Source organism: Octopus bimaculoides, chromosome 5 (assembly GCF_046866305.1).
Source record: "Octopus bimaculoides isolate indiv1 chromosome 5, ASM4686630v1, whole genome shotgun sequence".
In the NCBI taxonomy this organism is placed as follows: domain Eukaryota; kingdom Metazoa; phylum Mollusca; class Cephalopoda; order Octopoda; family Octopodidae; genus Octopus; species Octopus bimaculoides.
Genome location: NC_142932.1, coordinates 75,941,667 through 75,966,666, shown reverse-complemented (window position 1 = coordinate 75,966,666; position 25,000 = coordinate 75,941,667). Strand labels below are relative to the sequence as shown.

At 35.4% G+C, this 25,000-nt stretch overlaps 1 protein-coding gene across 2 annotated transcripts in view; it reads right to left on the bottom strand.

Annotated features, from left to right (window-relative positions):
• Positions 1 to 25,000, bottom strand: part of LOC106867537 (ETS homologous factor) — a 34,876-nt gene that overhangs the window by 4,941 nt on the left and 4,935 nt on the right. The window contains exons 1-5 of one of the 2 annotated variants that reach the window (XM_052968389.2): positions 9,752 to 9,823; positions 8,669 to 8,715; positions 5,405 to 5,588; positions 2,258 to 2,359; positions 1,276 to 1,416 (exon numbers count right to left, since the gene is read on the bottom strand). In XM_052968389.2, coding sequence (XP_052824349.1) covers positions 1,276 to 1,416; positions 2,258 to 2,359; positions 5,405 to 5,588; positions 8,669 to 8,704 — 463 coding nt within the window. In that variant the 5' untranslated portion in view covers positions 8,705 to 8,715; positions 9,752 to 9,823. Of the gene's footprint in view, positions 1 to 1,275; positions 1,417 to 2,257; positions 2,360 to 5,404; positions 5,589 to 8,668; positions 8,716 to 9,751; positions 9,824 to 25,000 lie in introns of those variants that run through there. The other variant, XM_014912435.3, reaches the window with a different exon arrangement.

Sequence of the window (25,000 nt, the reverse complement as noted above, 5' to 3'; positions counted from 1 at the left end):
GTATTACTGAGAATAATTAACACTTGGCTATAAACCAACTTCATCTACGCTATGTAGCGTTATATAAATCTTTGCATTACGTAACATTACGTAATATATTGATTTCATATTTTGGCACAAGGCCAGCACTTTCGGGGAGGGGGTAAGTCGATTGCCTCGGCCTCAGTGTTCTGCTGGTACTTATTTTATCAACTCAGAAAGGATGAAAAGCAAAGTCGACCTCAGCGGAATTTGAACTTAGAACGGAAAGACGGACGAAATGCCGCCAAGAATTTTGCCCGGCGTGCTAACGACTTTGCCAGCTCGCTGCCTTAATATTGCGTAATATATTAAATGTTGCATTCATATCGTTAACTCACATCATTTTCCATTACAACAAATTTCCTTGTTTCGTTCAGCTGACCAGGATTTGACATTACTAACTGAATAAAATAAATATGTAAGTAATATCTTAAGTTTGCAGCATTCTGTCTTATTGAACAATTTATTATCATTGTAGAACTCATCTTAGTCCAAAGATCTGTCCTCAATGGCTTGCAACAGAGTGGGCTCTTCTGCAGGATTTGAACCCAGAGTGAAGAGAGTCGGAACATATATACTGTAAAGGCTTCATACTATTCGACGTTCTACCGACTCTGCCAGTTCTTTGACAAAGTGTGATGAATTAAGCCCCTGGATTCAAACGTTTCTGCTGGGTCTCCGGTCTGAGAGTAATTTTATCTCGCTCGCCTTCCAGTCTCAAAGACATTGGAAAGATTAAGTCAAGTAACAGTAAGGTTGAATGACAAAGCTGGAATGCCTTTCATAACAGGTCTACTGGATCATGGCTATTCTGAGGCTAAACAATATCAACAGGTTTCACGTGATCCTCATATCAAGTCTTTAAATCACACCTCTAGAAAATCACGCAGCCTCTGAATAACTTTTTCTTGTTATTTTTCTTTATTTCCTATATTCATATCGATGCATTCCCACGTAATTTATTGGTTCTTATGGCTATGTGCATACATATGCGTGCTTTTGTGCATGCGTGTGTCTGTCTGTGTCTATGTATACATATGCGTATTTGTGTGTGTCCGTCAATGCGTATGCGTGTGTGTGTCTATGTGTGTGCTGTATGTATGTACTTGTGCACGGTCATTTAAGAACGTTTATTCATGCTTTAACAACTGTATGATAATAATTTGGATTGACAAGTATCACTATTTCAATAAAAATAGTTTTAATTTAATCCGTTAATCCTGCTTTTAATTGTTACTGACAACATAAACTTACTCTGTCCCTTTTTCCTGCCTGGTTTCCTGCGATAGTGTTTCGGTGGATCAAGACTATATTCGCTATTCTGTATAAGTTCGGGACTATAGTTGATGTCTTGAGACAGGGACATTTCCTCGGGTTTGGAAACAATGAAATCTACTGAAAAGAAAAAAAAAAAAAAAAGAAAAATGAGGACAACACAATCAAATGTGGGTAAGGGCATAAAACAACGATAGAAAGCAAATCAAATTTAGATCTGTTGAAATATGTTTGGAGATCATTTGAATTTGTAAAAGCGTTTCACTACGGTTTTCTCTTTGGAGAAAAATTTCCTCATTAGACAACAAGGGGTTAGAACTCCGTAGTCAACTCATAGTGCTCTCTATGAACTGGTAATGGATTTCAAGCACCCTGGATTTCTTTACTACCAGATACCATGAGAGGCAACTCATTATACTTATCTACTCAGCCCGTTCTAGGTCTCTCTCTCTCTCTCTCTCTCTCTCTCTCTCTCTCTCTCTCTCTCTCTCTCTCTCTCTCTCTCTCTCTCTCTCTCTCTCTCTCTCTGTCTCTCTCTCTACACACACACATATATATATATATATATATATATATATATATATATATATATATATCTATATATGTATGTATATAAATGTATATAGATAAATAGATACATTTACATATAAAGGTTGCATAACGGAAATGCGGTAACAAAAGTGTGAAAGAGTCCTAAACTGTTACCTCGCCGATTAAAATTTCCTGTTAACTAATGCTCCATATACCAGCTTAATAAAGACAATTTACTAAGTCCTTAATTATTTTCAAAATTAATTGAAACAAAAACAGTATATCTTAACAGAAATCTGGTAACAAAGGGTTAAATGATATTCAGTTAAGATACGACTCTTTCAATGGAGATGCTAACGATTTCTTTTTGGAATGGGATGATACACCGCTTTTCATAAATAACAATAATGTTCATTGTAATCACACTTACTTCCAGAGTTGATATTTGTATAACATTGAGCGTCGTTATAATAGTTGAAGTGTGATCGGTTGTTGTAGAAGGGACGGCCGCTGACATAATCATCCCAATATTCTGTGGAGAAATTAAGGTTATTATTACAGTAAAAATTAAATTATAACTTCACGAGGCAGAAGAAAATTGTACACACACACACACACACACACACACACACACACACACACACACACACACACACACACACACACACACACACACACACACACACACACACACACACACATAACCATATACGATTATCATACAGATATACATCCATATATAAACAAACATGTATACATAGAGGTAGAGTTCATGATGTAGACTAGAGAGGAAGAGAAAAGATGAAAAGGATCGTTGAGGGGGAAGAGAAGTTGTATAGAAAGAGTAATTAGAGAAATTGAGGCAAAGGGTATGGGAGAAGTAGATCATTGCAGTGAGGTAACGAGAAGTTGGAGGGTACCATATATATAGGGGAAGGGAAAGAGCAGAGTGGGAATGCTACAAAAATACCCCAGATGGGTTGGCAATGTAGAAAGGGTGGTGATAGAGAGGAGTAGGGGAAAGCAATGGGTGGATACAGCGAGGGTGATGAAAGACTAGCTAGAAGATAGGTAGTGAGATAAAGATAAGAAGAAGTGTTGTGTGACAATACAGGTAAGCTGAGAGAGTGTCTGGTTGGTGGTGCAACAGGACGAATATAACAAGCGAGTTGGAGGGAATATATGTGATGAAGAGACGGGTGCCATGGAGGAGGTGTGAGTGTTTCCTCGGTCTCCCTCTTCTCCCTCCACTACCTTGGAGTACTCGACAATTTTGTATGCATCGTATGTCTGTAAGAGTGCAGCCTTCTCTCTTGCATACTATATCTGATTCCTTTCACATTCACTTTTTCTCTTAACTCATTTATACTCTGACGTTCTTACACACTAACATTACACCTCCATTGGTACATACTTGCTTTATATCTTTTTGGTCTTTGTCAATCTACCTTCAATGACCAGGTCTCGTTACCCTAGGACAATGCAGCTCTGATACAGGCTTCAAATAATCTACTCTTTAGTTTTAGGGAAAAGGCCTTTGGTGCTGGCAGTGATAGTGGTTGCTTTCAAACATTTCTGTCACACCATAGGAATTTGGAAGGAGTAAAAAGCCACTGTGCCCAAAGGAGGTGAAAAATAGAGATTCAAAAGATAGGAGGATTGGATATATATATATATATATATATATATATATATATATATATATATATATATATATATATATATATATATATATATATATATATAATAATAATAATAATAATAATATTAGGGACAAAATCCAAAATTACAGGTAAAAACTCAACTAAAATCAATTTATAAAAAATTAAAATTAAATTGAGCTTTATAGATAAAATATATATAAAATATATAGTTTTAGGGAAAATAACCAAGTTTCAAGAACTCATCCACTATCACATATAGAAAAATTAATAATTAAAAGCACAATAAATGAGTATAATATAAAGTAAAGTAAATATCATAAGATAAATATAATATAATATAATGTAATATATTATATTATTGTGCTTTTAATTATTAATTTTTCTATATGTGATAGTGGATTTTAATCGATGAGTTCTTGAAACTTGGTTATTTTCCCTATATATATATATATATATATATATATATATATATATATATATATTCATTTAAAATACTTTTTTTGGGTTAATTTCTGTTTTAAAAATCGGCATTTGTGTATTTACTGCCGAATTAGGTAAACCGCAAATACGCGGTAAATTTGGAAAGTTAGATATTCGAATATGAACCATGCTATTTGACTCGTATCTCGAATGTTGTCTGGTCATTCTGCTGATGATAGTCCGACCTTTTGCGAGATATATAATTTTTATCTTACTAAAATTGACTTGAAACCTTGGTACAGAATATAGATCGGTAAATGTTTTTATTTTTCATTCCCTTTCGAAATTATCCCTACTTTTTGTGGTATGTAGTCTTGCTGCTATTTCTAGCGGGTTAGATGTCCTATTACAGGCATCTCTGTATTTTAAATGAATAATACATAGTCTATTGACTGTTTTTTTACCCTCGCTAGACCACTGGTGATAAAATAAAATTTCTAAAATTTTCTTTGCTACCCTGTATTCTATTAATATATATATATATATATATATATATATATATATATATATATATATATATATATATATATATATATATATATATTTGTGCATGTGTGTGTGTGTGTGTGTAAATAAATAAATAGCTAGATAAATAGTTAGATAGGTGGGTGGCTGACATTGAGAGAGAGAGAGAGAGAGAGAGAGAGAGAGAGAGAGAGAGAGAGAGAGAGAGAGAGAGAGAGATTCTGCTGTCGCCCAGTAGTTAGTGAGCAGAGAATGAAATATAGGATGTAGGAGAGAGTGAGAGAGGAAGAGACAGTGCGTGTAAGTAACATAGTAAAGCAGGTGTGATGAAACAAGGTAGAGCTCTACAACTGAGAGGAGGAGTTAGAAAGGTAACCTGATAAAATAACAGATTTAAAGTGTCAAATGTTTGAGAGAATGATATAGACGGGAGAAGAGAAAAACTAAAAAAATTGTGCTTGACAACGAACTACTGGGGATACATTGGAAAAAAAGAAGTGAGAAAGACTTTAAGAAAAAAACGAGAGAAGAGAGGGGGAAACGAAGGAAGAATAACGAAGTGTGAAAGTGAGTGTGTATATCAACGTGTAGCAATGGAGTGAGAGTGTAGGATTAAAAAATTGCAAAACCGATTTTTCAAATATAGGAAACAGATAATTACAAGTCACAGAAGAGATGCTTGATTAGGAACTGCATAAAGAAAATAAAGACTATCAGAAGACGACAATGTTTAAAGTGAATTGGCGAGGGCATGGAACACAACGGAAAACAGAAGAAAAACGTGAGGTAAACAGAGTAAGAATAACTGGACCAAAACAAAATGAAACACACGAAGAAAATTTAGAAGAAATATCAAGAATTATTAAATGAGGGTGTGCGCGCGGTTGTGTGTGTGTATGTGTTTGTGTGTACGTATATATGTCTACTGGAAATAAACCCGAGCAAGTCAAACAATATCTTATACTTACCATAAACACAATCTCTCTGCTCCATTTTAAGCGACAAATTTGTGTAAGTTGGTGTACTATTTTCTGTAACTGGTTCTACTGTTATTGTGTTGTATACACAGTTCTCTTCAACATTCAAATATTCCATATAGGGTTCGATACTATCTTTGCTATCATATTGTGTAAAACCTTCCGCTATGCTTGGCTGAAATTCATAAGAAATAAACATTGGTTGCTTTGTGTGACTTTTACAAATAGTTGTTATATCTGAACCTTCACGTATTATTCTATTATCGATACTTTTCAAGGGCAATGAATGGAAGAATTGATAGAGTGACGGATATATAGCTGTGTCCATTTACGTTCTGAAATGAAATCCCATCGAGGATACATTTGACTTTTATGATCCTCCAGGAATCAGTATAGACACCAGTTACAAAGAAAAGATAATCATCCTTTAACCTCTTAAGAAAAATGGTAACTGTCAAAAGTTCGAATTCTGACGGTAATGACAAAGGCAATAGCAATGATATTGGCTTTGTTTGTTAAAGAGAGAAACATCAACGTATTAAAATCAACCACACAACATAGAATCTGCGTATGTAGATGTCTAGGACCTAATTTGGTGGATTTAAGAAGTTTCCAAACAAATTGCAAGAAACTAACTAGAAATTAAAGAAAAGGTATAATGAAAATGATAACACTAAGACAATCGTGTTTTAACACATACGTAAACTCATCGATGCATATATGTATATGATATACACATACGTATACATAAATAAACACACACACATACACACATGCACACACCTACATATATATATACATGTATAAATATATACATATACATATGCACGTGTGTAAATAAAATGTACATACATATACAAATATACATAGACAGACCAACATACGCACAAACGTCCACACGTATGTATGCATGGAATTCTGATAAGCATATACTTAGTCTCGGGGTGAACATATACTATAAACCATCACTAAATGTAAGTGATCGACTGGAAAGTGACGTTAACTTCAGTTATTGAGATATTTTATATGGAATATTGTAAGCAATAACTTTTCAGTTTTAACAATAATCGACTTACATAATTTCCAACGTCATGAGAGACAAAGAGGTATCTCTAAAATCCAATATTCATCAAACATCATAAACAACCCAACTCTATAAACAATGTAAATGTAACACACAATGCCACATTAAAATCCTTAGTAGAAACCTTTTACTCAGATAAAAAAAGAAACAACAGAAAACAACAAATGTAAGGTATCCATCACCAACACCGCTAAACTTAGCTACATCTGTATCGAAGAGAATCTTCACTAGAAACAATACAAACAACACACTCAAATCCTACATTTTGCCAACAGCCAACACTTTCAAGTTTAGATTCTACCGCATACACACTCTTTCAGAAACCTAATTAAGAGAGTGACACAAAGTCATTCGAGTATGTATAGTCAGAAAAAGACCAACCGAAATACCACTTGCAACAGAAAGTGGAAGATCACAGCTCCCACGAAAACATATGAGCATAATTGCATTTGCAACTTGTGTAGTATATGTGGGTGTGTATGTCTGTATTGAATGTATTTCGTAGTATTGGTGTTTGTACGTATACTCATCATCCAACGACAGATTTATGTTCTCATAATTGTGTGTATATCCGACTATATGCCCGAAAGTGGTTATTGTAATAGCACATGAAAGACGTTGCTCCTAAGTATACACACGAGACGTTAGCAAGAGGCACATATATAAGTATGTATATGTTTCTGGTATGTATTTGTGTCACAGTATGTGTACCTCTACACATGTGTGTATGTAAGTGAGCATACATATAAAACATAACAGAATGTGAAATATAGGTGAGCGTCTATGCACGTAAATGTACATGTGTGTCTACGAGTATATGTATATAGGAACATATGTTTATGTATGTATAAATACTCTTTTAAAAGGCATATATATATATATATATATATATATATATATATATATATATATATATATATATATATATACACATGTACATATATATATATATATATATATATATATATATATATATACGCACACATGTACATATATACATATACACACATATACATATGTACAGATACTCATATATATGTATATATATATATATATATATATAAATATATATATATGTATATGTATATCTATATATATATATATATATATACACGCACACACACACACACACGCACACGCACACACACGCATATATATATACATATATATATATATATATATATATATATATATATATATATATATATATATATAGGGGAAGAATTCACAAAAAAGACAAAAGACGAAGACAGGTGGTGTAGACAACAAACAGATGTATTAGTTTAACGCTCGGGAAGTGAAAAAGTTTTTAACGTTTCGAGCCTACGCTCTTCCACAGAAAGGAACACAGAAAGAAACAAGGAGAGAAAATAAAGAATGTGTAGTGGCTAGCAATCTATCATGGCATATACATATACATATACATATATGTATGTATATATATATATGTGTGTGTGTGTGTGTGTGTGTGTGTGTGCATGTATATATACATATATACGTATATATATAATTAATTTTAAAACGGAGAAAAAAAACAATAAAAAAGCAATGTGGGGACGTAGTACATGCAAAGTATTAATGAAACGCTCAAAGAAGGAAAGAAAGATTGGTAGCTTTTCTTTTCGAGCAAAGCTTTTCTTCGGAACCACGAAACAGGAAAATCCTCAAGAAAAAGAAGGAGGATGAAAATCACCAACAGGCCATGAATGTATATATATATATATATATATATATATATATATATATATATATATATATAGTTCACGTGTATATATATATATATATATATATATATACACACACATACATATATACATATACACAAGCAAGCGCGTGTGTGTATGTGTATGTATGTATAGATGTATATATACACACACATATATATGTATGTATATATGTATATATATACACACACGTATATATGTATCTATCTTTGTACGTATGCATATGTGTGCATACGTACATGAAGTACAGAGATGTTCGTGACAAAGGAACGTTAAAAAACACTTAACTCCTTTCCTCACCCCCTCTCTTTTATCCCCTATCTCCTCTCCTCCCTCTCTCCTTTCTTATCTTCTCTCTCTCTCTCTCTCTCTCTCTCTCTCTCTCTCTCTCTCTCTTCTCTGTGAGAAAGACACCTTATCATAATGGTGGTAAAGAAATGGCCTTACCTGGAGTTGGTTGACATCGTTCCAGTCTGAATCCATTTCTCCTGTATCTGAAATGATAAACAAGCAAAAATCTATATACCTAATTTTACAACACATTTGATTTTAACTAAGCTGATATACAACAAAAAGACCATTAATGAGATAGGTCTTCGTCTTGTGTTGTTTTTCTTTCTTTTTCTTTGTTTTGCCTTTGTGTGTGCAGATTGGTATACAAATCTATCCTCTCCACACCAGCCTTTCTGAAAATGTCATGTCTAGGCTTGCATATAATGTACAGGTGCATGACCAACCTTTGTTACCGCTATTGTCGTTGTCTTAACCTATGTCTTTCCTGAACCAACAACTTATATCATGAAATTTATTCGAGCTCTGATTTTCAGTATTTTTTTCCAATTTTAAGATATCTATGAATACATAATCAGATCTACTCCTTGTCTTCGAGAAAGTAGGCTTTGAGAGGCTAGAGGTCTGATAGCTATTTCGAGCAACTCGTTGAAGCACGTTGAGGTTCCTCCATTGCTTTGGCGTTCTTTGAGTTGTATTGTTGTTATAACTGTTGTTAAAACCCAGTTCAGCCTTGATCTAGCTGATTTGATATGATCAAATTGTAACACTTATGTATCGTTTCTTCACCGATGATATGTTTAGTGCATCATTGATGACAGAACAATTTTGTACTTCTTTTTCTAAGAGAATAAGGAAAGATTTCAAAAAATTTTGGTTGCTTCCTCAAGTAGTTCTATTGACCACATTAAATTTAATTCTTTGGCTTGAAGTCAGCTTGATAATATTTTTTGTAGTGTTCAAAGATATATATATATATATATATATATATATATATATATATATATCAACACATACATACATACATATATATATATATGTACATACACACATACACATACATATACACATATGTAAACAAACAACAATCCTGAGTGTTCTAAATGGATAAGCAATTCAATTTCTCAACTGGAAAATGTAATAAGAATTCAAACTTAACAGACCATAATATGAATAAAAAACTGAATATAGAAGCAAATTGGAAAGGAAGGAATTAAAACAAAGGTATGCAGATCTCACCTATGGTTCAACTGAGTTGAAAAATCTTAAATTTTAACGATGTTGATGTTCGGCCCTTTTACATATCATTCACCTCTTCCCTCAGACTACCTTTTGATGGAGTATATTGGTTCCTCTTTTTATAAGAGAATTTTTGAACCACCCTCACTACAGCCACTACATCCTCATTGTTACCTTAGCCAATGAAATTACGTTGTTTCCTTTACCCTCATATTTAGTGGATTATGACAAAAGTATTGATTAGAAATATCATCAACCAATAGAGTTGTAGCTTAGCCCCCAGAGTTAAAGCAGGATGATCTTGGTTTCGAATCTAACTGTAAGCAAGTTCATTTCACATACGTGAATAATGTCCTTTATAGACACCAAATCGACACAAAATTTTCTCTTTCGCTTTCCGAGGTAATTACGGCTATTCGCTTAATGATAAATAATTACAAATACTGAAGAAGTTCATATATATATATATGTATATGTATATATATATATATATATATATATATATATCCCGAGCGTCATACCAATATATACTTTTGTTATTTACACCACCTGTCCTCGTCTGTTGTTATTATTTGTATATTCTCCCATATATATATATATATATATATAGGTATGTATGTATAAGTGTGTGTTTGAATATATTGATCACATAAGGTAAATCAGTATTAATTCTAAGAGTGAATTTATAAACGAGTGAAATAACATCTTCAAAATATTGCATACCCGCCTCCTAATGCACACTTACGCACTCACATATAGATAGACCAAAAGAGTTAAGGTGTGTGTGTGTGTGTGTGTGTCTGTGTGTGCCTGTGTGTGTGTGTGTGTGTGTGTGTGTGTGTGTGTGTGTCTGTGGGTGTGTGTGAGTGTATGTTGCGTGTGCATCTAACTCTACTGGTTTATCTAAATGTACATACATGCATAAACACACACACATTAATATATACGTATATATAGTACATACATATATGTACATGTTTGATATTTATATAAAAGTATGCACATGTATATATATATATATATATATACACCCATACATATATGTGTGTGTATACGTACATAGATATATAGATATAGATACAAGCATATATATATGTATGTATGTACGTATTTGTGTGCCTGTGTTTGTCCCCCTCCACCATCGTTTGGCAACTGATGTTGGTGTGTTTACGTCCCCGTAACTTAGCGGTTCGGCAAAAGAGACCGATAGAATAAGTACTAGGGTTACAAAGAATAAGTCTTGGGGTCGACTTCAACTAAAGATGGTGCTCCAGCATGACCACAGTCAAATGACTGAAACAAGTAAAAAAGGTAAAAGAAGTGAAATACACACACACACACACACACACACACAGCAATATCGACATCTATCACTATGTGTGTGTGTGTATTTGTGTATTTGTGTATGCGCGCGTGTAACAAATAATGGGAGAAATCCCTGATGTGTAAATAGACGGAAATTATTTATTGCACTCTAGATGTGTGAGTGAAAATGCTCGAACGCTCGATGTGTGCATGATGCATGACGCTAACAGTCAAAATACCCTTTGATAGGTAAGTCTATATGAATGCTGCCAGTACATAACAATCAACACTGACGCCAATTCTTGAAAATGAGACTATGAGGTTATGGAAACGTCAGATATAAATTTTAGAGGCCTTATTGTTTCAAACCAACTGTAAAAAGTAGATGCGAAAAAAACATAAAGCTTGAATATAGTCGTATATTTAATGAAACTTACGACTGTGTGTGTTTGAGTGTATGTATTTATATGTGTATACATTGTGTGTCCACATGCACACAATGTGTAGCGACATATCCATGATTGTAACTACTTTGATTACATTGTTAAAAATCATTTAAATCACTCAAATAAAAGTCAACGACTCATTTGAATGCGACTCCGTTTTATAGAAAATCTTGTTGCATCAATGATATTTATTAATTGAAAGTTGACGAGCTGGCAGAATCGTTACCCTTCCCGGCAAAATGCTTAACGGTATTTCATCTGTCTTTACGTTCTGAGTTCAAATTCCTCCGCGGTCGACTTTACCTTTCATCTGTTCAGGGTCGATAAAATAAGCACCTGTTGAATACTGAAGTTGATGTATTCGACTTACCCCTTCCCCTAAAATTGCTCGCCATCTGCCAAAATTTGAAACCAATATTTATTGATTCAGTAAGTTCCCAGTTAATTGAGTATATATATATATGACTAGATTTTGATTACAACCTGTAGCTATTTTATGTCCATCACAATAAATAGAATAAACACCAAATGAATTAACTCCCCTTTAATATTTATATTAGTCTTAATAAGTCGGTGAGCTGGCAGAATCGATAGCGCTTCGGAAAAAATGCTTAACGATATTTCTTCCAGTTCGTAATGTTCTGAGTTCAAACTCCGCCGAGGTTGACTTAACCTTTCATCTTTTCGGGGTCGATAAAATAAAGAGGAGAGGTGTAAATCAAAATTTCCGACCTTGTGAAAGGAAGAATATCATTCTTATTAATAACAATTCAAATGTTAATAGATAAGGTACAACTTGATAACGAAAAATTAATGAAGTTTGTTCCGTGTATTTCCCTGAATGATCAATGCACTTTTGTAATTGATATAACGTCAAAGGGGACTGAATTAAAACGATTAAGTAATAACAATCCAGGCACAATAATAACTTTGGGATAAGAAGCCTGCTTTACAACCACGTTGTTTCGGGTTCACTCCCACTGTGAAGTACCTTGGGCAAGAGTCTTCTACTACAGCCTCTGGCCGACCAATGCTTTGTGAGTGAAACTGTTTGAAAAATCGAAGTACACACGCACGCACACACGCATACACACGCACGCACACACGCATACACACGCACATATCTATTTGTGAGTGTGTATGTTCTCTATAACTGCTTAGCAGTCGGTGTTGGTTTGTTTACACCTATTAGCCTAACGATTCGGAAAAAGACAACGCTAAAATAAGTACTGAATTCAAAAATAAGTACTAGGGTAGATTTTTTTTCAAAGAAACCCTTCCAGATGAGACTCCAGAATGGCCACAACTCAATGACTGGAACAAGTGAAAGATAAAAGTTATACTATCTATTGTTACAGCAAAAATATTTTCCTAAATAACGAAACTTTCAAGAGTAAATTTATGATTGTCAAAATATATTTGATTGCAATTTGTTTAACATTTCCATTCTAGTTTTCTTTTTGTTTAAACCTGAAACATTTTGTGAGCTAAGAAGCTACTTAGCTGAGTACAAACAAAGGGTTATCTGCTTAACATTTGATTGATAATATATGTTCAGTTGTGTTATATATGTATCAATAAAATTAAGTGATAAAGTCGTTTTAAATAACCGTATTGACAAGGAGGTAAGTTTCTTGAAGTTTATCCATCCGTTTTGATAACTTCCTTATGTTTTTAATCCTCTTTGCTTTCAATTTTCTCAAGTTTTACGCGTTCAAAATGTCTATTTATTTCCTTCATTTCTTTTCTTGTCTTACATAAGAGATTTCCAATAGTCTCGAACACCTGCACACAAAAACATGGCTGACCACAAAGAAACACTCACCGCACACACACGCACACAGACACGTACGCACACACACATACACGTACGCACACACACACACACACACACACACACACACACACACACACACACACACACACACACACACACACACACACAAGCACACATACGCACATTTGTAATGTTGGCTTATATCAACAAAGTCGATAAAAACTAGTTATAAAGATGTTCGGATATAATAATACATATATCGGGTGTTTTTTGAAACCATTTTTCATATATATATATATATATATATATATATATATATTTCTCAAAACCTTCATTTTTACTTATATTTACTTGATTAGCAGAATCGTTTGGTTGTCGAACAAAATGCATTACGGTAGTTATCCCGACTCTTTCTGAGTTCAAATACCACCGAGGTCAACCTTGCCTTTCAACCTCTCACGGTCGATAAAATAAAGTACCAGTCTCAATGATATCGACGAGCAAAATCGCGAGAAAGTTGGATAAAACGCCTTGCAGTATTTCTTTTGGCTCTTTACGTCCTGAATTCTAACACTGCCGAGGCCAGCTTTGCTTATCATTCCTCCGAAACCGATATAATAAAATACCACTCAAATTCTGGCCTTGTGCTAAAATTAGAAACATGTATACACATCTAAAGAGTAACATATTATTAAAGAAAAACTGAACAACGAAATCCTTATTAACCCTTTCTACTACAGGTACAAAGCCTAAAAGTTTTGGGGAAAGAGACTAGTCGATTACATTGCTTAACTAGTACTTATTCCATCGACTCAAAAAGGATAAAAGTCAAAGTTGATCTCGTGGAATTTGAGCGGGAAGCAATGCTGCTAAGTATTTTACCTGGCGTGCTAACGATTCTGCCCGTTCGCCATCTAAAGCATGAGTCTAAATGAAATAATGAAAGTCGAATGATTGATAGACTCAGGAAAAAGATGCTTTAAATACTTAAAAAGTTTCGTCCTGCTCGGGTCTCAGTTCAAATCCAGGTGGAATTGAACATGCTTTGAAAAGATTTCGGTCATATATTTGCATTTTAATTAACATAGGCGCAAGCATGGCTATGTGGTTAAGAAGCTCGCTTTACCGCTGCGCCGTTTCGGGTTCAGTCCCACTGCGCGGGACCTTGGACAAGTGTCTTCAAGGTATATGTCAGGTTGACAAATATCTTGCGAATAAATTTTAAGAGAATGAAACTGCATGGAAGTCAGTCGTGCATGTGTGTGTATGGGTGTGTGTTATTTCTTTACTACCCACAAGGGGCTACACACAGAGGGGACAAACAAAGACAGACAAACTGATTAAGTCGATTATATCGACCCCAGTTCGTAACTGGTACTTATTTAATCGACCCCGAAAGGATGAAAGGCAAAGTCGACCTCGGCGGAATTTGAACTCAGAACGTAGCGGCAGACGAAATACCGCTAAGCATTTCGCCCGGCGTGCTAACGTTTCTGCCAGTTCGCCGCGTGTATGGTGTGTGTGTGTGTGTGTGTGTGTGTGTGTGTGTGTGTGTGTGTGTGTGTGTGTGTGTGTGCGTGCGTGTGTCTTTGTGTCTCTACTTGTCTCACAATCACTGCCTGACAATCGGTGTTGGTTTCTTTACGTAGCCGTAACTTTGCAGTTCAGCTAGAAACCTACAGAATAAACACGAGGCTTTAAAGATAAGCACTGAGCCCAATCTGCTCGTCTAAAACCCTTTAAGGCGTTAGCCCAGCATGACCGCAGTTCAATGAGTAAAACAAGTAAAAGTTGAATGACATGTCTAAGGAAAGGCAAAGTTGGCTCCACCAGGATTTGACATTACTAACTGAATAAAATAAATATGTAAGTAATATCTTAAGTTTGCAGCATTCTGTCTTATTGAACAATTTATTATCATTGTAAAACTCATCTTAGTCCAAAGATCTGTCCTGAATGGCTTGCAACAGAGTGGGCTCTTCTGCAGGATTTGAACCCAGAGTGAAGAGAGTCGGAACATATATACTGTAAAGGCTTCATACTATTCGACGTTCTATCGACTCTGCCAGTTCTTTGACAAAGAGTGATGAATTAAGCCCCTGGATTCAAACGTTTCTGTTGGGTCTCCGGTCTGAGAGTAATTTTATCTCGCTCGCCTACCAGTCTCAAAGACATTGGAAAGATTAAGTCAAGTAACAGTAAGGTTGAATGACAAAGCTGGAATGCCTTTCATAACAGGTCTACTGGATCATGGCTATTCTGAGGCTAAACAATATCAACATTAGCAAATTAAAATAAGTGATGACATTGATTCTTTATTGGCTCTTAGACATAGTTGACTTGATATAAATGCTTTCCAAAACAAGATGATGTCCCGAGGTTAAACGACAATAACAACAGCAGATTAAAATGACTGATGACTAATGATAATTATTCCTTATAAACCCAATCACTTCAACTTCATCATAAAGTTAAATGTGATCTTATTACATTAATGGTTTATTATTTTAGCCACAAGTTCAGTCATTTTGACGGAGGGGAAGTTCATGGACACCATCAACCCCCCAGAGGTTGACTGGTACTCAATTTCAATCGATCCTGGAAGGCTAAAAATAAAGCTCATCTCGGCAGAATTTGAACTCAGAACGTAAAGAACCAGAAGAAACATTGCAAGACATGTTGTTCGACGCCCTAACGATTCTGCTTGCTCGACGTCACAATTGCAATACGTTGTTGGCACTCCGTCGCTTACGACGTCGAGGGTTCCAGTTGATCTGATCAACAGAACAGCCTGCTCGTGAAATTAACGTGCAAGTGGCTGAGCACTCCACAGACTCGTGTGCCCTTAACGTAGTTCTCGGGGATATTCAGCGTGACACAGTGTGACAAGGCTGACCCTTTGAATTACAGGCACAACAGAAAGAGGAAGTAAGAGTGAGAGAAAGTTGTGGTGAAAGAGTACAGCATGTTTCGCCACCATCCCCTGCCGGAGCCTCGTGGAGCTTTAAGTGTTTTCGCTCAATAAACACTCACAACGCCCGGTCTGGGAATCGAAACCGCGATCCTATGACCGCGAGTCCACTGCCCTAACCACTGGGCCATTGCGCCTCCACTTGCAATACGTTAATATCACATTAAAGACACCAGTGATACAAGAAGATTATTATGCAACGGCGAGCTGACTGAAGAGCGTCAGATAGAATACTTCCTGATATTTATTTTGACACTCTAAACACTGAGATCAAATACTAGCAAGATCAACTTTGCTTTTCATCCTTTCGAGGCTGACACAAAAATAGAAAAAAAAAGATAGTAGTCCATGTCGATGGCATCGAACTGAAAGTATAGCGGTATTTGCTCTGGGTCTCTGGAATTTTGAGTTCAAGCCTTACAATGGATTACATGTATCGAAAACTTCATCCTTCAACCAGTTTAACACCACCACTTGGTACCTTGAATGCCGTTAGCAGACGAACATTCGGTCCAGGTATCAAGTTTGAGAATGCTTTCTTCCATCCTTTTAAGAGATCACGGACACGGTTCCTCATTTTATCATACAGATAAAAAGAAAAATTTAAGATATAACAAACGAGCGATTGAAGATCGATCCTTAGGTCTTGCTGTAATACACACCAAAGAGAACATCATTCAAGCAATTACGCAGGGCTTTCATGATTGGCTGCCAGAGCGTAAGAAATAGGTTGGCTAAGGTAGATAAAATCTTTCATCACTAAAGTAATACAAAGCGTTGAAGTGTTTGCTAAAAGGATAACAAAAAACGTTATTTACCGAAGTTTTCTTAACTTTTTCCCATTGTTCGTGTGAATAATCGATGTGTTCAAGTTTAATTTGAAAGAATAAGCACACACACACACACACACACACACACACACACACACTCACACACACACATATGCACACACACACACACACACACACATTGATAGATATCTATATTGCTGTGTGTATGTGTGTATATATAAACTAGTAAATATAGTTAGATAAGGAGACACAACACACTCACGCTCATCCACACACACACACATATATATCCACACTCCTACACGTATATATTTCCTAGTTTCCTACTACACCGTTCGGTATATCTTTACGTATTAGGTAATAGAGATGCCTTAAAACTTTCATGAAAAGCTAAAAAAATGAATATCAACATTTATGAATAGTGCGTCTGTGCGTAAGTATGTATGTATGTCATTATTCAGTTTATTTCAAGATTTCTTGCCAATAGAGAAAGAACCGGTTTCTGTCTGTCTGTCTATATGTCTGTCTGTCTATATGTCTGTCTGTCTGTATGTATGCATGTATGCATGTATGTATGTAAGTATGTATGCACATATGTATGTATACACACTCAATGTAAAATACACGATGGTAATTGGTATAAGTTTTAAATAGAAGAGCGCGAGAAAAACTGTTTTTTGACGTTTATTCCTTCATCGGTAAGTGAAGAAAAGGAGAGAGGAAAAGAGGAAGAGAGAGAAACAAAGAAAAGCAGAGACAAAAACTCTGGGCGGGAGAGGGGCAGAAAAAAGACATGAATTAACGCGTGAGAATGCCACCTCATCATTTTGAAAAATCATGCAGAGGGTTCCACAGCCGAGGTAAAAAATTAATAGCTTTTTCCTGTATTATGAACTGATAGTGACTCGGGTAAACGTTAGGGTGGTAGGTAATTTCACTACTTTCAGTCTTTTCCTTTTGTGAAAAAGAACAGCAAAAAACTGGTTTTCGTTCTTACGAAATTCAATGAAAAAAATATTTTATTCATTGCTGTTGTGATATTCTTTGTAAATTACTGAAATTACTAGGAAGAGAATCACTACAAAGAGCTTAATTGGACAAGATATAAACATCGGTGAAAGAAACGATGAAAAGCACCATCGAAACATAATAGGCAACAAAAGTAATCAAATTATAAGATCATCTCTGGAGTTACAAACTCGATAATGACTTATATAAGTACTATGATACAACAATAAATTTACCTCTTTCGGATTTAGGAATAGAATGAAATTGTAGTGGAACAAACTTCACTTTGAGTTAAATTAGTTTAACGATAGAAGTAATTACAGTTGTTGACTGTAAAAAGGGCCTTGGTGATGTAACACTATTCCCCCAAAATGTGAACACTATACAATTTGCATTAGACGAATATATTCCAAACAGAATGCACTTAGTTACACTACATGTGACAACAGCCCACTCTCTAACTCTTAGTATATTTGCTCTCAGTAAGGTTCACTGTCCACATCTAGCTGTCAATGGCCATAGCAGCAGACAAGATAATAAGGGTATTGTAAACAAGGAGAGCGCACGATGCAAACGTTTAAAATATATTCTTAATGAATTGCTTAAAAAAAAAATTTCGTTTTTAAAACTTCGGCTACATGTCCAATACCAAATTTGACTCGTATTAAAAAGAGGTCTGGGTGACTATTTACAGTAAAGTGAGGAAACACCTGGAAAATAAACGCTTGTAAATATTCTCTATCTGCAATTTTTAAGCAGTATCTTAAAGAAAAAGTCGACCAATACAATAAAAATACTGTTATGGATTTGAAAAAAGGGAAAAAAGACCATTGACATATGGAAGACTGTCTATCAGTGATGTAGCGACATTTATCAAATATGAAAATGCAAGTACCTGTCCTTCTCACTAAAAAAAAATTCAATAAGAAAAAAAAATGTATATTAAAAAAAAAGGTAACATCTGAATTTAAATTGATAGCAAAGAGGATTTAAAAGTCAATGAAGATCTCCGCCACCAAAAGAGAGTTGCTAAAAATAATTAACAAGAAATTCAGTAGAAATCAATCAGCAGCCTAGAGAGAGAGAGAGAGAGAGAGAGAAAGAGAGAGAGAGAGAGAGAGAGAGAGAGAGAGAGAGAGAGAAAGAGAGAGAGAGAGAGAGAGAAAGAGAGAGAGAGAGAGAGAGAGAAAGAGAGAAAGAGAAAGAGAAAGAGAGACAGCAACAACAAAAAAAGAGAGATGAGGGGGGTTTTATAACAAATCCGAGTATTCTTCTCAGGAAGATATGAAATGAATCTGGGGAAAATCTGAATTGGATAAAAATAGTTTAATCACAATGCAATGTGGTGAGAAATACGAAGAAAATATTGTTCCTGCTTTGTAGCAAAAGCGTACTGTATCAGTAATTATACAGTATCAATACAGTAATCAGTAATGATGTCCTAGAGACTGTCATAGAAAAAAAAATTTGTTTGAGAAACACCAGGAAGAGTCTTTATTGTCAAATACAAGTGCAATAAATGAAAATAAATGGATAAATAAATTGTTATCAGGAGTAACTTATCGACTTATCAACGATCTCTGAATATCAACGAGATGTAAATTTAGCACCCTGGCTAGCATAAGTAGGATCAAGTATGATATCATAAAACAAGACCTTTCTCGTGCAAAGAACTTCTGGACAATTACATGCCAGAATTTAATGTATAAAATGTATACAGCTTCTCCGAACCAATTGCTCTATATCATTACAGGCGAACAAACAACAGTGATAAAAAGAGTTTGGTGATGTTTAGAACAATTTTTAATAAACAAAACTGCGATACCAGAAGTACGACGGTATGGAAGGAATTTGGATAGGGTATGCTTGAATTACAAGGAAGCAATCGATTCTCTTCCCCATTCGTGGATGCTTGATGCCCCTTGTCTTGCTAGAGTTCTAAATATCATAATCAAAGAAACAGATAGTCTTTTGGCGTCTGGATCCACCATCGTGGATTTATTTAGAAAAATGTGATTCTATTGTTTCAGATAAAATATCGCCGGGATATATTCAAGAAAACCGTGTTTCTGCGATGCCGTTTGTATCTCTGATCCTTTTTGTTGAGGAAATCTGATTGGCACACAGGAAGACAGCGACATCTCCCTTGCACATAGTTTTCTTTGATGGTGAGCTGAAAGTATACTCCTAACATATGAATGGTACGAAGAAGAGCCTTGATCAGAGTAACACATGTTTAAATGAGATAAAGGAGGGATTGGTTTCTTGATTGCAAAACAAGGGAAAACTACGAGTCATTCTAGCAATAGGTCTGTTAATGGTCTGACTACTTCTATAATATCTGGCGAGGAATACATCAGGTTCTTAGGGATTAATGAAAATATATTCTGTGATCATTATATTTTCTGGTTATACATTTCTTGTAACTAGGAATGCATAACCAAAGAATATAATACCCGATAAAAATAGATCTCAGAGATTCTGTAGTAATAAATCTATGGACAAAAGACAACAGCAAAATACCTGATGTACAAAAAGGATAAGAATACAGCTGAACATTTAGGTGTGATAATCGAAGATGATTAAGTGGAATTAACACCGAAGATGGAACCAACATCATAAGCAGCTGTCCGTCAAAATGTCAGCATAATATTGTCCACCAATGAGGCATTATGTAGTAACCAAAATGCTATATTATACAATCCTTAGACATGATAGTTCTGAAGATAAGAATATAAAATGTTACAATGATGTAGAGGGCATAAAAATCCATTCTGTGAAACAAAGGATATGGGCCTGAGAAAATAAAGGATGCAGTTGTAAGAATTAGATATTTTTAGTAGACTTGAAGGTGATGTTAAAGATGAAAAGTAAATGAAACCTCTAAGCAGAACTAAAAAACAAATCTATTGATACGAAACCCGGACTATATTACTTGAGATTTATATCGGTAATCACTGGTGGGTAATTGGTAAAGTAACTATTTTTGTTTCACAAAACCAAAAAAGACACTAATTAAGAAATTAACAAAACTGTGAAAATAAGCAAAGCATTCCAAGAAATTTAGCCTGTAATATATACATTTACACACATAAAAACATACATACATATATTCATTCAGAAACGCATACAGACATGCATGTATACATACATTCATATATACATACACACATACATACGCACACACATACATCATTACATATAAATAGTCATTCATAGAAACATACATACATACATACACACATACACACACATACATAATACATACATATATTCATTCATACACGCATACAAGCATGCATACGCTAATACTTTTACATATATACATACATATGTGCACACACAGATACACACACACATACATACATACATACACACACATAACATGCATGTATGCATTCATACACGCATACATTCAAACATGTAATCATATACGCATACTTATATTCAAACGCGCATACATACATACATACATACATACATACATACATACATACATACACACATACATACATATGATAGCTATCAACAGGTTTTGTTTCCCATTCTGCAAAGTGTCCTACAAAAACTACCCTTCATACCAATCATACTTGTTAGTGTTGCTTGTTAAGTCACTGACGATTCACCATGCAACAGGTTGTACTGTGTTTACATGTTACCATTAACACTAACAGTGACCTGATATATGCATACATACAGAGAGTGACAGACTGCCAAAATGACTGACAGAGGCAAGCATGACAGATGTATACAGATAGGGTTAAGCAGTTACAAATATACTTTTATTATGAGAGGTCGAAGCTTGTGAGAAGAAAAAATGGAGCGATTCTTACACAAGCAAAAAAAGAAACAGTTTTCAATTGGTGAGATCGACTGTGATGATAATGAGCATTAAAATCAATAGCCGCTGTAGATGCCAGACGATATGACTGCCACGTTATGGTCTTAGTTTTGTGCACCATAAATAAAAAATAATTTGTATTTTGACATTGTTGTGCAGCATGGTTGAATAAATATGTCAGCAATAGAATGTGTATTTGTTCATATAGATGTAGAAAAGTATTTGCATGTGTACCTGAGTGTGTGCATATGTGTGCATGTGCATATATATATATTTATGGAAGTGTATCATTAAGTAATATGATACGTAAGAGGAGATAAAACAAAATTGTTTACTAGTGGTTACTAGGTAAGCGCACATCCTGTTTGTTGTTATTAATCATTAGCCGAGTAATGATAAGCTTGCATTTAAGTCTTTATGTACGAGTGTGTGTATGTGTGTGCGTGTGTGTGTGCATGTGCGTGTGTGTGTGTGTGTGTGTGTGTATACATACACACACAAATATATATACTCATACGCACACACACACACACGCATATATATTTGTATGTATGTATATGTGCATATACATAAGCATATGTATGTATATATATATATATATATATATATATATATATATGTGTGTGTGTGTGTGTGTGTGTGTGTGTACATACTACTCTCCCTAGACACAACAGTATATACATGCGCACGTATATCTGTGTGTGTGTGTGTGTGTGTGTGTGTTTGTGTGTGTGTAAACATCAGCTTTCTCATCCGGAATGTGTATATGCTGAGACGAATACAACACACGCCGGAATGTTCAACATACAATCATTTATGGTACATACTGGTTAGGTTTTCAGGTTTTGTTGGGGACTGAATTTAGTGTTAAGTGTTAGCTTTAGGTCTAAAGGTTAGGGTTGGGGGCTTAGGATTAGTGGCTAAGTTAATGGTTTAGAGGTTAGCATTTAGAGTCGAGATTGAGTTGAGGGCAAAGCATTGGGTTGAGTGTAAGGATTTTGGCTTGAGTTAGATTTAAGTTTCAATTTAGGGTTATATGATAAAGATTATCATATACGATTATCATTCTGAGTGGTTCAGAAGCTTGTTTCCCATCCATGACATTTTGGGCTCAGTCTGACTGTGCCCCACCTTAGGCAAGTGTCTTCTACCACAACACCGGGCTAGCCAAAGCGTTATGTGTGAATTTGTTAGATGGAAACTGAAAGAAACCCTGTGTGTATATATATGCATATATTGTATGAGTGTGTGTGTGTGTGTATGTATGTATGTATGTATGTATGTATGTATGTGTGTGTGTGTGTGTGTGTGTGTGTGTGTGTATATGCGTGTGTGTTTTGGTGTTTGTCCCCCAATACTGCTTGATAACCGGTGTTGGTTTGTTTATGTCCTCGTACCTATCAGTTCGGCAAAACAGACTGAGAGAATAGTTACAGGTTTATAAAAATAATCACTTGAGTCGATTTGCTCGACTAAACCCTTCAAGTCGATGTCCCAATACGGCTGCAGTCCAATAAGTGAAGCATGTAAAATTGCAAAATTGTAGTATATAACTTTGGGACGTAGAAAAGTGTTGATAACCAGTTCTTAATGCCAATGCTCTATTCCAAGAGAGTTCAACTTAACAATTAAGATAATTCAATATTTATTTTTATCTTTTACTCGTTTCAGCCATGCTTGAGCACCGCCTTTAAGGGTTTAGCCAAATAAATAGACACCAGTACTTATTTTTGAGCCTGATACTAATTCTATCAATCTCTTTTGCTGAATCACTAAGCTACAGGGACAAACCAATACCGGTTATTAAGTGTTTGTGGTGGGAACACGATAAAACAAAGACACATGCACACACACACATAAACACATCATCTATACGAGAGGCTTCCACATAGTTTCCATTTATCAAATTCATTCACAAGACATTGGTCAGCCTGGCACTAAAATAGATGACACATGCCCAATATGCTGCGCAATGATACTGAACTCGAAACAACGTGGTAGCAAAGCGAGCTTCTTAACCACATTGACATGCCTATGCCTATAGCCTTGCCGGCGTTTAAATGTGTTACTAAAACAAACAGTTGTTAAGAAAACTATCAGATTGATAACAGCAAGGAACACTAACGTTTGCCGATTTTACTTAGATTTATATGATAATGGGTTATAATTAAGGCGAACGACCTGTAGTTTTGAGCAGAGGGAATAATGTGATCCAAGTACGTGACTGCTATTTTATTTTATCTTCTCCGCTGGGATGAAAGTCAAAGTGGATCCAGTGGAATTCGAACCCGGAATGTAAAATATCTGAAGAAATAGTGCAAGGCATTTTGTTCGACGCTCTTCTTACTACTAACAGGATGTGAATTTCGCGATTGTTTTAGCAAAACTTTAACAGAGCAATATAATTGATAAAGTCATCATTTTCGTGGAATCACGCACTGCATTTTCATACCTAACATTAATGCGTGAGTGAAGGCGCAAGGCCTTGTGGATTGGGTATTGTACTCATTATTGTAAGATGGCAGTTTCGATTCGTGGACTGGGTGGTGCGTTGTGTTCTTTATTTTTTCACTTGTTTCAGTCATTCTGGAGCACCACCTTGAAGGGCTTTTCTTTTTTGTCGAACTAATTAACCCTAGTACTTATTTTGCAGCCTGGTACTTATTCTATCGAGCTTTTTTGCCGAACAGCCAGGTTACGGAACGAAAACACAACAACACTGGTTGTCAAGTGGTGGTGGAGGAGGTCCCAAGACAGACACGAAGGCACACACACACACACACACATACATGCGCACACATATATACATACGATGGGCTTCTTTCAATTTCCGTCTACCAAATCCACTCACAAGGTTTTGGTCGGCCCCAGGCTATAGCAGAAGACACTTGCCAAAGGCAACACGCAGTGGGACTGAACCCGGAACTATGTGGTTGGGAAGCAAGCTTCTTACCACACAGTCACACCCGCGCCAGAGCAAAACAATTCATTCCACGTTGCTCCTGACCGTTCAGTTGCAAATAAGTTGCAGCAAGAGTCAGGAAGTTAACCCAGTTACAGACCGGCGTCCCGTCTAGTACTATACAAGGGAAAGGAGAAAGTGGCGACAT